Consider the following 13337-nt stretch of genomic DNA (forward strand, 5'->3'; position numbering starts at 1 on the left):
TTTTTGCAGCAAGGATGAAGGCAATGGAAGGCGTCCTTGTTTGGGGATGAAAGGGAACATTCCTCGACATCTGAAAATCAAGCTGCTACAGGAAGGACTGAAAACCTTGGCAACAGCAGAAACTAGGAGAGTCCTCACACGGTTCCTGAGATGCCTTGGTCACTGAATGTGAAGTGAGAAGAACCATTTGGGACCGGGCAGACTAAACATTAAAAGGGAACTTTGAGAGTTGTGGCAACTGGGGTGAGTTTGCTGCGATATGGAAACGATAATGTTTGAAATCTCTTGGCAATGGCCTCGGATCTTAGTTAGATGCACCGACTACAATTAGCCACAATTCAGTTGTTGTTTTGTGACGAAGTTCAGTTTGATCATGCATTGTCATGGAGTCCAGATAAAGTATCATCACACACAGACCCGCAAACAGGAGTGTGTGGGTAGCAGTAGACGAGGCTCTGAGTCCATGTAGAATACTTAGATCAAAGTGTGCACAATTCGTCTTTAATTGTGCCGACCCGACTGGTGAGCAAATAGTTGAATCACATTTGCACAACCCTGTTCGCAAATCCATTCATCAGCTTTTCATTCATCCACCGATATAATGTAACCTTGACTGATTACTTCCTCAACCATTATCCTTGATAGGGAATTCCATATCTTCCACATCTCGTGCTATAAAGAGTTTTTTCTTGCTCTCTTACATTTAATATTGTAATTCTGTCCCCTTCATTATTAATCCTAACTATTGGGAATAGTTTGGTTTTATCGGTCTTCTCCCATTCTTTTATAATTGAAACCTTTTGCATCATATCGCCCCGTAATGTTCATTGTTTCAATTAAGGAAGCCTGAGTATTTCAAGGATTTTTTTATTTTTATTTTATTTCATCATAACCGGCAGTATCTGAGTGAATCTGAATTGTACCATAGAAGCTTAGAAGATAGAAGCAGAAGTAGGCCATTCGACCCCTCGAGCCTGCTCCGCCATTCAATAAGATCATGGCTGATCATCCAAACTCAGTACCCTGTCCCTGCCTTCTCGCCATATCCCTTGATCCTTTTAGCCTTAAGAAATATATCCAACTCCTTCTTGAATATATTTAATGGATTGGCCTCTACTGCCTTCTGTGGTAGAGAATTCCACAGGTTCACCACTCTCTGGGTGAAGAAATTCCTCCTCATCTCTGTCGTAAATGGCTTACCTCTTATCCTTAGACTGTGACCCCTGGTTCTGGACTCCCCTGCCATTAGGAACATCCTTCCTGCATCTAGTCTGTCTAGTCCTGTTAGAATTGTATAAGTTTCAATGAGATCCCCTCTCATTCTTCTAAATTCCAGCGAGTATAAGCCCAATCGATCCAATCTCTCCTCATACGTCATTCCTGCCACCCCAGGTATAAGCCTGGTGAATCTTCGCTGCACTCCCTCCATGGCAAGAACATCCTTCCTCAGTTAAAGCGACCAAAACTGCACAAAGTACTCAAGACGTGGTCTCACCAAGGCCCTGTACAACTGCAGCAAGATATCTGAAGTATGAATGTATTTCAATTTCTGATCAATCCACTTGAAAATATTCTTGGGCACTGATTGGCTGTTAAAGTTTAGGATCAGCATTCGAAGTCAATCAGGCCTTGCAGTAAATGGAGTAGCGCCTAAGTATACCTCTATATTTTGCACATATTATTGATCTTGGGCACAGCTCGTTTGCTGCAGACAAATGGAAGATCTTCAGTTCACCCTATTAGGCAGCATTGAAGGTACACAGCCAGACAGTCCCTGGTATGTGGGCTCTCTTCAGATAGTGATGGACCAACGCAAAGTGGGTTGAAGATGAATTCGGGAGTTACCTGGAAATTCTACACAAGTAAATAAAGAGAGTTAACTAACCCATCCACTGTTTATTTCGTGACCATTATTTGAGGATAACAGGTTTAGATTCTGCGTGCTATACAGCAGATTAAGATTAAGATAATATATCAAAAACAGATCCCTAGTTAAATATAGCATGGAAATAAGTACATCTCAGTTCGATTTTAAACGGATTTGGTCACCTATGTTAACTGTATATGATCCAACGAGACAGACATTGAGATACAATTGTTTTGAAATGTGTTGATACCTACCTTTCACCGTAATCGGGACATCTTTACTGAAAGGCGAATTCCTCGAACGTCCTGCAACCTCTGTTTGATATCGACAACTGTAATTTCCCACAGAGCCTTTGCTTTGGGTATTTATGTGGAAGGTCACAGTCAGCTCATTGCCAGTCATAGTACGAGCCTGTACAGGATTTCCTTTCTGATCTTTGTACAAGAGAAACATACCCCCTCTGGATCGAATGTCACCTTTGCAGGAAATGGCAAGATTTTCCCCGTTTGAAACTGCACCGGAATCTGGGTCCATGTAGAAAGTCGGCTCGGGGAGTTCATCTGTATCAAAAATACCGCATGAAATTGTGTGTCAAAAGTCTACTCAATAACATATGAGGACTATTTTGTAAACGTGGAACAAAATCTGTCACCCTGCTTCCAATTCATACATCGCTTTTTGTTATTAATTACAAGTAAAGGACAGATGGAAAAGAGGATGAACCAGAATGTGCTGCTTATTTATTTTATGCAACATATTTTGTTCAGTCTTTTTTTGTTGTTGCTTGCGATAATGAAAATTGGGTAGCCACTTATTGCACATCCCCCTTCAATCTGCACAACCTGACCTTCCTTTGGCTCAAGTCTTTAATTGGGCCTCCCATTCCCATATATTCCGATATAGAAACATAGAAACATAGAAGATAGGAGCAGGAGTAGGCCATTCGGCCCTTTGAGCCTGCTCCGTCTTTCAATGAGACCATGGCTGATCATCCAAATTCAGTACCCTGTCCCTGCCTTCTCTCCATAACCCTTGATCCCTTTAGGCCCAAGAAATATATCCAACTCTTTCTTGAATACATTTAATGAATTGGCCTCCACCGCCCTCTGTGGCAGAGAATTCCACAAGTTCACCACTCTCTGGGTGAAGAAATTCCTCCTCATTTCAGTCCTAAATGGCTTACCCCTTATCCTTAGACTAAATGGCTTACCCCTTATCCTTAGGCTATGACCCCTGGTTCTGGACTCCCTGACCATCAGAAACATCCTTTCTGCATCTAGTCTGTCCAGACCTGACAGAATTTTATAGCTTTCGATGAGATCCCCTCTCAATCTTCTAAACTCCAGTGAGTATAAGCCCAATTGACACAATCTCTCCTCGTACTTCATTCCTGCCATCCCAGGTATCAGCCTGGTGAATCTTCGCTGCACTCCCTCCATGGCAAGAAGATCCTTTCATTTATCTGATTCTGTTGGCTTGTGGAATTCGGTTAAGTCGGCTTCTGAAAGTTTTTCATGCTTAGCTCATTCAGTACAAATCAAAGAAATGTGGTTGGTATCATTGGAGGGCGAACAAGAGAGAGAGAGTGAGAGCAAGATAGAGACAGATTTCACTTAGCAACAGCCAGTGTTCAAGATTGAAGTATGGTCTTGAAATATATTATTGCCATAATATAAACATCCCATCATACATCATTGCAAACTACACAATGAGATTTTGATATACGAGAATTGTAAACTTGTGTGCATAAAAAACATCTGATGGACAGTGCATTGTCTAGAAACCACTGAATGTTGATGAATGAGAAATGCACATTTGTGTAGGTATGAATTGGGTGAAGGACTGTGCATTGACCGGAACTACAGAACGTTGATGTAAGCAAAATGTCAACTTGTGTGGGTATGAATCGGCTGAAGGAAAATGCATTGACCGGAGGTTACCAAATAAGGCCAGGCCACTTCTAGTTTGATAAAATTGAAAAGTGCATAAGAAAAGGAAGCATTGGTGTTAAATTTTGAGAAAATGAGAGAAACCTATTTGAGTGCATGCCTATACTTGGAACTGCCAACAAAACTCTGCCTGTGTTGTACTGGGAGGAATGTATACTCCGTGCTTAGATTGCTTTTCATGTTGAAGTAGAAAAAATAAAGTGATATAATATCATAACACTGAAGTACTTACTATTCGACTGAAACAACAGAAGACTGTTTAAAAACAACAGATTCCTGTAACCTTTTGATATTTCAGGCTCTCTATTATTTTCCCTGGTACTCACAGTGCAAACACTCTCTGTAATCAGGGCATTGATATTAGCCATCCAATAACCTATAGGTCTCCACCTTTTCCTAATCGATACTGCCTAATAACAAAAAGCATTAAATTGCGTTCGGTGCTGGTATTCGTTTTATGGAAAGCATAGTTAAATTTTAATAGTTTGTAAAGGACCAACATGCACAATGGTGCTCGCGGTATCCAGTAGAGCGCATGACTTTACACAGCAGCCTCTCAAAATATGATTCCAATTTCCTCCCAGGTAAAAACAGCATTAAGCTTAAAACAGACATGTGGTCAACTTGGGACAACTCATTGTCATGTACAAAAAGTATTGCAATTACTGTACTACAAGCAAAGCTTCTAGCACAGCGGTAAAGACTACCAGATTATAAGCTGGGTTACCAATTAAAAATGTGGGATCTGCGTATTTATGTTGGGGCAGTGTAATGATCAATAACATGTCATTCTATAGTGGACACTAGGTGGAGCCGTAGAGCTGTGGAGAGCTGTATATACATAAGACTACACTACCCAGCTGTATGTATATTAAGACTACATTACCCATGAGGCACTAGGCTACCCACAAGGCAGCAGTCAAGTTGGATGCCTCTACAGATACTGTACCTAGTCCACATGTGCTCAATAAAAGTGCCTAGCAAAAGCTAGCTGTGTTCATAATAAGAATTTATATTTATTAATGAACATAAGATGTTACCAGGACTTCCCACCTTCACAGTTGAGACAGACCACAGCCCATTGGTTGCCATCATAAAAAAGAACCTGAATGAGATGTCTCCAAGGATTCAACAACTCATGATGAAGCTGCAAAGATATGACTTTGAACTGATCTACACATCAGGCAAATACATAGTGTTAGCAGATGCACTATCCCAAGCACCCACAATGAGTCATGTGAGCTCTACTGAGGAAGACGTGGATGTTCATGTGAGTATGGTCACTGCTGCGCTGCCCGTGTCAGACACAAAATCAAAGCAAATAGCAGAAGAAACAGTAAAAGATACAGTATTACAAACAGTAATAGAGAACATTCATCATGGTTGGCCAAAAGGTTCCTGTCCAAAATATTTTCACATAAGGTCAGAATTGAGTGTCGCAAGTGGACTATTACTAAAACAGAACAGAATAGTCATTCCACAGGCTTTACGTCAAGACATGCTCCAAAGGATTCATGAGGGACACCTCGGAATTGAAAAATGCAAAAGGAGGGCAAGAGACACTGTTTATTGGCCTGACATAAATAAGGACATTGAGAACATGATAGGCAAATGTGAGACATGTCAGAAACACCAAAACAAACAAGCAAAGGAACTAATGATAGTAGCTAACATACCAACAACACCATGGCAAAAGGTTGGTGTGGAACTTTTTCATTTAAATGGTAAAGACTATCTAATAGTGATTGAATACTATTCTAACTATCCTGAGATGGCGCTGCTCTCAAGCACCACAGCAAGCAGTGTCATAATGCATGTGAAATCCATCTTCGCCAGACATGGAATTCCCAGGACTGCCGTTCGCGACAATAGTCCGTGCTTCAACTGTAAGGAGTGGCAACAGTTTGCAGCACATTATGACTTTCAGCGCATCACAACCAGTCCTTTGTATGCTCAGTCAAATGGTAAGGCAGAGAAAGGTGTTCAAGTTCTCAAGCTGCTATTGAAGAAAGCGACAGAAAGCAAGTCTGATCCATATCTTGCCCTGCTGAGCTACCGAGCCTCACCTTTAGACTGTGGTTCTTCACCTGCTGAACTACTAATGGGTCGCAAGTTGCGCACCATGCTACCCTGCTGTGGAAAAGAACAGCAAAGTGAGGAACTGAGGCAGAGACTTCAACTGTAAAGCTAAAACAGAAATCATACTATGACAAGTCATCCAAAACTCTAAAACCATTGACAAGGGATGATGTTGTCAGGATTGAGGATCCAGATGCATGCAACAGGAAAGCTACATTTCTTGAGGAAGTAGGACCAAGGTCATACACTGTTAGAACTGAGGAAGGACAGATTCTCAGGAGGAACCGCTGTTCCCTCCTAAAAAATACAAGAGACTATTGAAGACCAGATTGATGACAATGCCGCAACTGCATCTTGTCATTCACCACCAGAACAATCTCATGAAGACACATCAGACTTACCCGTGTTGAGAAGATCCACACGTGAAGTAAAAAAAGACTGATAGACTTAATCTTTGAGTACAATGTAAAGCTTTGAAAATGTTTATGTTTATAGAGCACTAACAAAAGTGTTAGACATTATCTTTGTTGTTTTCTTGAAAGTTGATTGATATTGATTTTGTAAAACATCAAAGAAAGGGGGATGTAATGATCAATAACATGTCATTCTATAGTGGACACTAGGTGGAGCCATAGAGCTGTGTAGAGCTGTATATATATAAGACTACACTACCCAGCTGTATGTATATTAAGACTACATTACCCATGAGACAGTAGGCTACCCACAAGGCAGCAGTCAAGATGGATGCCTCTACAGATACTGTACCTAGTCCACATGTGCTCAATAAAAGTGTTTAGCAAAAGCTAGCTGTGTTCATAATAGGAATGTATATTTATTAATGAACATAAGAGGCAGATGTAGCTCAAGTTAACCGAATAGTATAAGGAAGATTTACCAGGCTGATACCTGGGATGGCAGGAATGACGTATCAGGAGAGATGGGGTCAATTGGGCTTGTACTCGCTGGAGTTTAGAAGAATGAGAGGGGATCTCATTGAAACTTATAAAATTCTGACAGGACTGGACAGACTAGATGCAGGAAGGATGTTCCCGATGGTCGGGGAGTCCAGAACCAGTGGTCACAGTCTAAGGATACGGGGTAGGCCATTTAGCACAGAAATGAGGAGGAATTTCTTCACCCAGAGAGTGGTGAACCTGTGGAATTCTCTATCACAGAAGGCAGTAGAGGCAAATTCATTAAATATATTCAAGAAGGAGTTGGATATATTTCTTAAGGCTAAAGGGATCAAGGTATATGGAGAAAAGGCAGGGACCGGGTACTGAAATTGGATGATCAGCCATGATCTCCTTGAATGGCGGAGCAGGATCGAGGGGCCAAATGGCCTACTCCTGCTCCTATTTTCTATGTTTCTATGTTTCTGTGGATCATTTTTGATCAATAGTTAGATAAGCATCTCATGTGAAGTCGTGAGCCAACAGCTATGCCAGCAGCTGAGAGAGCCAAAAGGGGCCATTCCGGGCCCAGGAACCAGGTCTTATTAGTTGCATATTATCATGCATATCCTCTTGTCATAGTGAAAGCGGAGGTAGTTGAAGTACTGGACGGGCTCAAAATTGATAAGGAGGCGGCACTAGAATGTACTTAAAGTAGATAATTCACCAGAACCAAATGGGATCTATCCGTCGATGCTGAGGGAAGCAAAGGTGGACATTTCCGAGGTATTGGCCTTAATTTTCCAATCCTCCTTAGCTACGGGGGCGGTGGCAGAGGACTGGAGAATTTAAAATTCATAATTAAGTGCATGATAATAACCAGCAACTACAGGCCTGTCAATTTAACCTTGGTGGTGGGGAAGCTTTTAGATCATCAGGGACAAAATTAACAGTCAGTTGGACAAGTGTGGATTAAGTAAGGCAAGCCAGCATGGATTTGCTGAAGGTAAATCGTGCTTAATTAAATTGATTGAGATTTTGATGAGGTACCAGTGTGGGTAGATTAGGGTAATGCAGTTGATGTGGTATACATGGACTTCCAAAAGGAGTTTGTTAAAGTGCCACATAATGGGCTTGTCAACCAAGTTGAAGCCCATGGAATATAAGGGGCAGTGGCAGAATGAACACGAAATGGTTAAGTGCCTGGAAACAGAGAGTAGTGGTGAACAGTTGTCTCCGGAATGGAGGGAGGTATACAGTGGTGTTCCCCAGCTTTATGGTGCAAGGTGCACTGCTCCTCTTGAAATATATTAATGACTTGTGTACAGGGCACCCTTTCCAAATTTGCAGATGACACAAAACGTGCAATTATAGTGAACAGTGAGGAGGATACCGATAGACTTCAAGAGGACATAGACAGGCTGTTGGAATGGATGGAAATGTGGCAGATGAAATTTAACGCAGCAAAGTGCGAACTGATACATTCTAGTGTGAACAAAAGGGCACAATTCTAAAGAGTGTGCAGGAACAGAGAGACCTAGGAGTCTATGTGCACACATCGTTGAGGATGGCAGGTCAGGCTGAGAAACTGTTTAAAAAGTCACACGTATCCTGAGCTTTCTAAATAGAGGCATAGTGGAAAAAAGGAAACAAGTTATCATGAACAATTATAAAACACTGGATCGGCCTCAATTCGAGTATTGTGTCCACACCTGGGCTCCACACTTTAGAAATGATGTGAAGGCATCAGAGAGGGTGCAGGATAGAGTTGCAAGAATGATTCCAGGGATGAGAGATTTCAATTACGTGGATACACTGGAGAAGCTACTGCTGTTCTCCTAAGAGCAGGAACTTTGAGAGATTTGATAGAGGTGTTCAAAATCACGAAACAGAGAAGATAGAGAGAAACTTTTTCCATTGGTGGAATGCTCAAGAACCAGATTTAAGGTGATTGGCAAAAGAACCAGTGGCGACATGAGGAAAAATGTTTTTACTCAGTGAGTGATTATGATCTGGAAAGCACTGACTGAATGGGTGCAGGAGGCAGGCTCAATCGTGGCTTTCAAATTGGAATTGGATCAGTACCTGAAGGACAAAAAGCTTGCATGGCTATGGGGAAATTGCAGGGGAGTGGGAATAGATGAAATGCTCTTTCAGAGAGCTGGCACAGGCTCGACGGGCCGAATGACCACCGCCTGAGCAGTAAACATTCAATGGTTCTATTGTGAAATAATATAACCTTGTAGAACAGTTAGATAAAGTGCTGTTATTAATCAATGTAATAAACTTGTTAATAGAAAAAAGTTCACGTGTGAATCATAAGTGGAGTTATTGTCGCCGGACAACCCTTTGTTGTGACGGTAACCATTAAGAAATCCGTTCGCATCATGTAAAGAGTTTGGGTTTGAAAACGTACACCCAAGGTCCAATGTAACTGCAGCCAAGTGACCCTCTGTTCCACTGGATCGTTTAATTGCTGAGTAACCACAAATTGTTCTAATCCCATTGGGAAAATTGGTTTTGTTAACATACCTCGAATAATTAACTGATTAGTGTTGCTCAGTCTTGAAGATCTCCATTGTCCATTCTCCGAGTGTAGACATACACATGAGTAACTATTTTGATAGCCATGATCTGCGATGAAATCATAAGAGGTATAACATTGTCCTTCAGGAGATTTCAGTTCTCTGAATAAACCTTGCCTTCGGTAATAACGGTTCATTGTGAGGGGACACTGACAGCGACAAGTCATAGTTATTATCTCTCCGTCTAAAATGACTTCATATGGTGGATTCACAGTGAAGATTGGCTTCGATAAATCATCTGAGGAAAGCACAGTCAAAAGAGTTTAAACATCGAAAAGCTTCAATCAATTAACATCAATATCACTGCAGTAACCTAAGTTCAACCTGCCCTTCACCAATGTATGCCCCCGCACTGAAATGGTAAGCGAGCTCTCCGCTTTCTAGATCATTGGAATTAACATGCAATTTTTTAATTACTGTAACAGTAACATGATGTTACAAAGAACATAACAGGAAAGTGCAACTGCAGTCATTCTAGAAACTGGTAAATTAGGTGGAGTTGCGCCTCCCATTAGCGGCCACAGGGGCATACCAGGTTGTTTTCACTGCACCCCGCTCCCCGGTGGCCTAGCAGGGCCCCGATACGTGCGGCGCTAGTTCCCTCCCTATTAATCAGGGGAGGAGTTTTGCAATGAGGCATCGGTATGCTCCAACGTGCGTGGCACGGTTGCACATAGCCCCCCAATCATCAGTTATGGCAGCCCAAGAAGGGTGTGGGGCACTTCTAGTCGCTCTCCTCATTCTGCTTGGGGTGCTACTAATGAATTTCCAGCAGAGGGGCGTTAACATTTTCGGGGCGCTAAAATTAGCGACAGTGAAATTGGCATCCCGAAAGGGTCGCCAAACAATTGATCCACCAAATACTGAATATCAGGCACTGCGTATAACGGGCAGCTGATCCGATGCTGCCCGTTTTGCGCCCCGCCCGAGATGAATGTCAAGCCCTATATAATAATAGTGATGGACAGTGTTAATAAATACAATTTTACAAAACGCGTACAAGCTGTGATCGCCTTTCAAATAAGTGCAATTTTTTGGGGGGGAATATCAGAATTTAAGAAATAATTGCGGGATGTTGCAAAACAATTCCTGCATTAGATCAGTGCGCCCTGGAGTTAAATGAAATCCCAACTATGAAATGTTAATTTCGGCTAACTGTTGGCTATATGAATGAATTGACTATTCATTATCATGTTGCATACTTACATATTATTTTCTGTCCGAACAACACCTGGAAATGAACTGAAAGAGAAAAAAATGAATCAATGAAAAGTTTTTGCCTATCAATAACCGGTTGACCTATCGCATTAACCAACTGCTCCCAGAGCTCGCATGTTATCACTTCCGAAATTGCCATCAGATTTTCTTTCCCAGAATTAGGTGTACCTTTGTAATTCAGTACAGGTAAGGTACAAAATTCAAATTGAATCAAAATTATCAAACAATAACAAGCATAATTATATTACTACATAATTAAACAGATCGTATACACCGAGAAAAACATTTTGAAATGCCACTTTGTGTTTCGTAGTGGGTATAAATGTTAATACATTTTGTTCTAGACTGCTGCAAAAAGAGATAGTTGCCAAGAAAGAAAGAGAAAGTAAGAAATAGAGAATGAGCACAAGAAAGAAACAAACAAAGGAAGAGAGAAAAATAAATTAAAAAGAAATAACTAACGAAAGAGATAGAAACAAAGAAAGAATGAATGAAAGAATGAAAGAAAGAATGAAAGTCAGGTAGATAAAGAGGTTGATGCATAAATCGAGATAGTCATACAGACAGAAAGAAAGAACCAAAGAAAGAAAGAGCAAATAAGAAAGAAAGAAGGAAATAAAGGAGAAAAAAGAAAGAAAGAAGGAGATGGTAAGAAAGAAGGAAAGAAAGAAAAAAGAAAAAAGAAAGAAGAAGGAAAGAATGAAAAGAGACAGAAAGAAAAAAGAAAGAAAGAAACAAGGAAAGAGGGAATGATCGACAGAAAAAAAGAGGGAAAGAAGGAAAGAAAAACTAAGAAGAAGAAAGAAAGAAAGAAAGAAAGAAAAACATTGTCAGGTAGATAAAGAGATTGATGGATACATCGAGGTAATCAAGTAAACAGAAAGAAAGAAAGATAGTCAGGGGATAAAGAGATTGACGGATACATCGAGATAATCACGTAAACAGAAAGAATGAAATAGAGAATGAGCAAAGGAAAAAGATAGAAAGAAAGAAACAGAGAAAGAGTGAAAGAACGACAGAAAGAAAGACGGAAAGAAGGAAAGAAAGAAAAAGAAAGAATCAGAAGGAAGGAAAGAAGGAGGGAGTTAAAGATCATAAGAAACATAAGAACATAAGAACCAGGAGCAGGAGTCGGCCAATCGGCCCCTCGAGCTGGCTCCGCCATTCAATAAGATCATGGCTGATCCAATCTTGCCCTCAACTCCACTTTCCCGCTCTCTCCCCATACCCCTTGGCTCCCCTGCAGTTCAAATGTCTGTCAATCTCCGCCTTGAATATATTCAATGACTCCGCCTCCACAGGTCTCTGGGGTAGAGAATTCCAAAGATTCACGACCCTCTGAGAGAAGAAATTCCTCCTCATTTCCGTCTAAAATGGGCGACCCCTTATTCTGAAACTATGCCCCCTAGTTCTAGATACCCCCATTAGGGGAAACATCCTCTCAGCATCCAACCTGGCAATCCCACTCAGAATCTTATATGTTTCAATAAGATCACCTCTCATTCTTCTAAACTCCAATGGGTATAGGCCCAACCTGCTCAAACACTTGTCAAGAGAGAATGAAAGAAAGAAAGAAAGAGAGAGAGAGTTAAAGTTTTAGGTGTATAAATGTAATGAGAAGTAGCAGATATTAGAGATAAAGAGCATTTATAATAAATATCCGCCCCCCTTGGGAGTCTAAGTACTTTCCGTCTGCCACATTGCCGATGAAGGACAAGCCTCTGCACTTTGAACAGGGCAAGTCTCCGAACCACATGAGTCCCTGGGATACATGGTCCTCCTTGCATTTCATATTGGAGAGACCCAGGATCGCAATCCTCGGCACCTACAGAGCCAACAGGTTAATGCGTAGATTTTTCCTGATCGGAGACATCCGCACGCACAAAGCCACCGATCGGAAATACAGGGCCAATTTGTCTTTGACGTATGTCTATAGCAGCCTCACATACCTTGTCCTTTCTTCCTTTAATATGCTTTTAGATTGTACGAGAAGATTGTCCAGATCATGAGAAACATCTGTGTGATTTATATTTTAAGCTATTAGAGCACATCATCCAGTTTGTATCCTGTGAATTGCTACTTCATGTATTTAAAATGTCAAAGAAATGTCGAATATGATTAAATATGCACATTGGAGAAAAAACAGCTGTGTGCTGACCCCTGTGTCGGCAGTTCCTCAATTCAAGCAATAAAGATCATCGAGTAGTTAATGTTACCAGACAGTACACCCATGGCCACTGATCCCAAGAGCAACTGGGAGAGTAAGCATGTTCTAATAAGATTCGTGCACGCTGTTCGGATCCTCCAAAATACCGAGATATTTTGTTTTGTTAATTGCCTTTGTTATTGATTTGGAGATTATGGATATGACAGGAACGCTGCTGTAGTAACCGAGATTGTAACACAGACTGAAGTCTCTTATTAGGGCACTGGGATAACATTAGTCAAGTTGTCACAAAAAGGAATGGATAACTTCCCTTATTCTTTATGTTGGATTGTAGTAGGGATATGGGAGGGTAGACTATCCGAAAGTGGAGAGAGCGAAGGAGGCAGAACAACAGGAGGGCACGGTCATGGAGGGATAGCGAGAAAAGTTAAAGGGGAGAGATAGTGGGAAAAGAAATGAAAGGCTCGGGTCCAGGCTGCCAGTCAAAGAGCTCACGGGAATAGACACAGGGGAACAACCTGTGGAATAGTGCAAAAGGTGATAGATGCACACATCGATATAGATACAGAGCAATAAATA

The 13337-nt window shown here is 41.2% G+C and overlaps 1 protein-coding gene across 1 annotated transcript in view; it reads right to left on the reverse strand.

Annotated features, from left to right (window-relative positions):
* Positions 1 to 1792: 1792 nt before the first annotated feature.
* The window catches only part of LOC147085106 (uncharacterized), a 167655-nt gene continuing 156110 nt past the window's right edge, over positions 1793 to 13337 (reverse strand). The window contains exons 2-4 of the mRNA XM_085979437.1: positions 9321 to 9611; positions 2122 to 2427; positions 1793 to 1854 (exon numbers count right to left, since the gene is read on the reverse strand). Coding sequence (XP_085835563.1) covers positions 1793 to 1854; positions 2122 to 2427; positions 9321 to 9611 — 659 coding nt within the window. The remainder of the gene's footprint in view (positions 1855 to 2121; positions 2428 to 9320; positions 9612 to 13337) is intronic.

The sequence above is a fragment of the Somniosus microcephalus genome, unplaced genomic scaffold (genome assembly GCF_052327205.1).
Source record: "Somniosus microcephalus isolate GS21.2 unplaced genomic scaffold, FLI_Smic_1.0 unresolved_chr9, whole genome shotgun sequence".
Classification (NCBI taxonomy): Eukaryota; Metazoa; Chordata; class Chondrichthyes; order Squaliformes; family Somniosidae; genus Somniosus; species Somniosus microcephalus.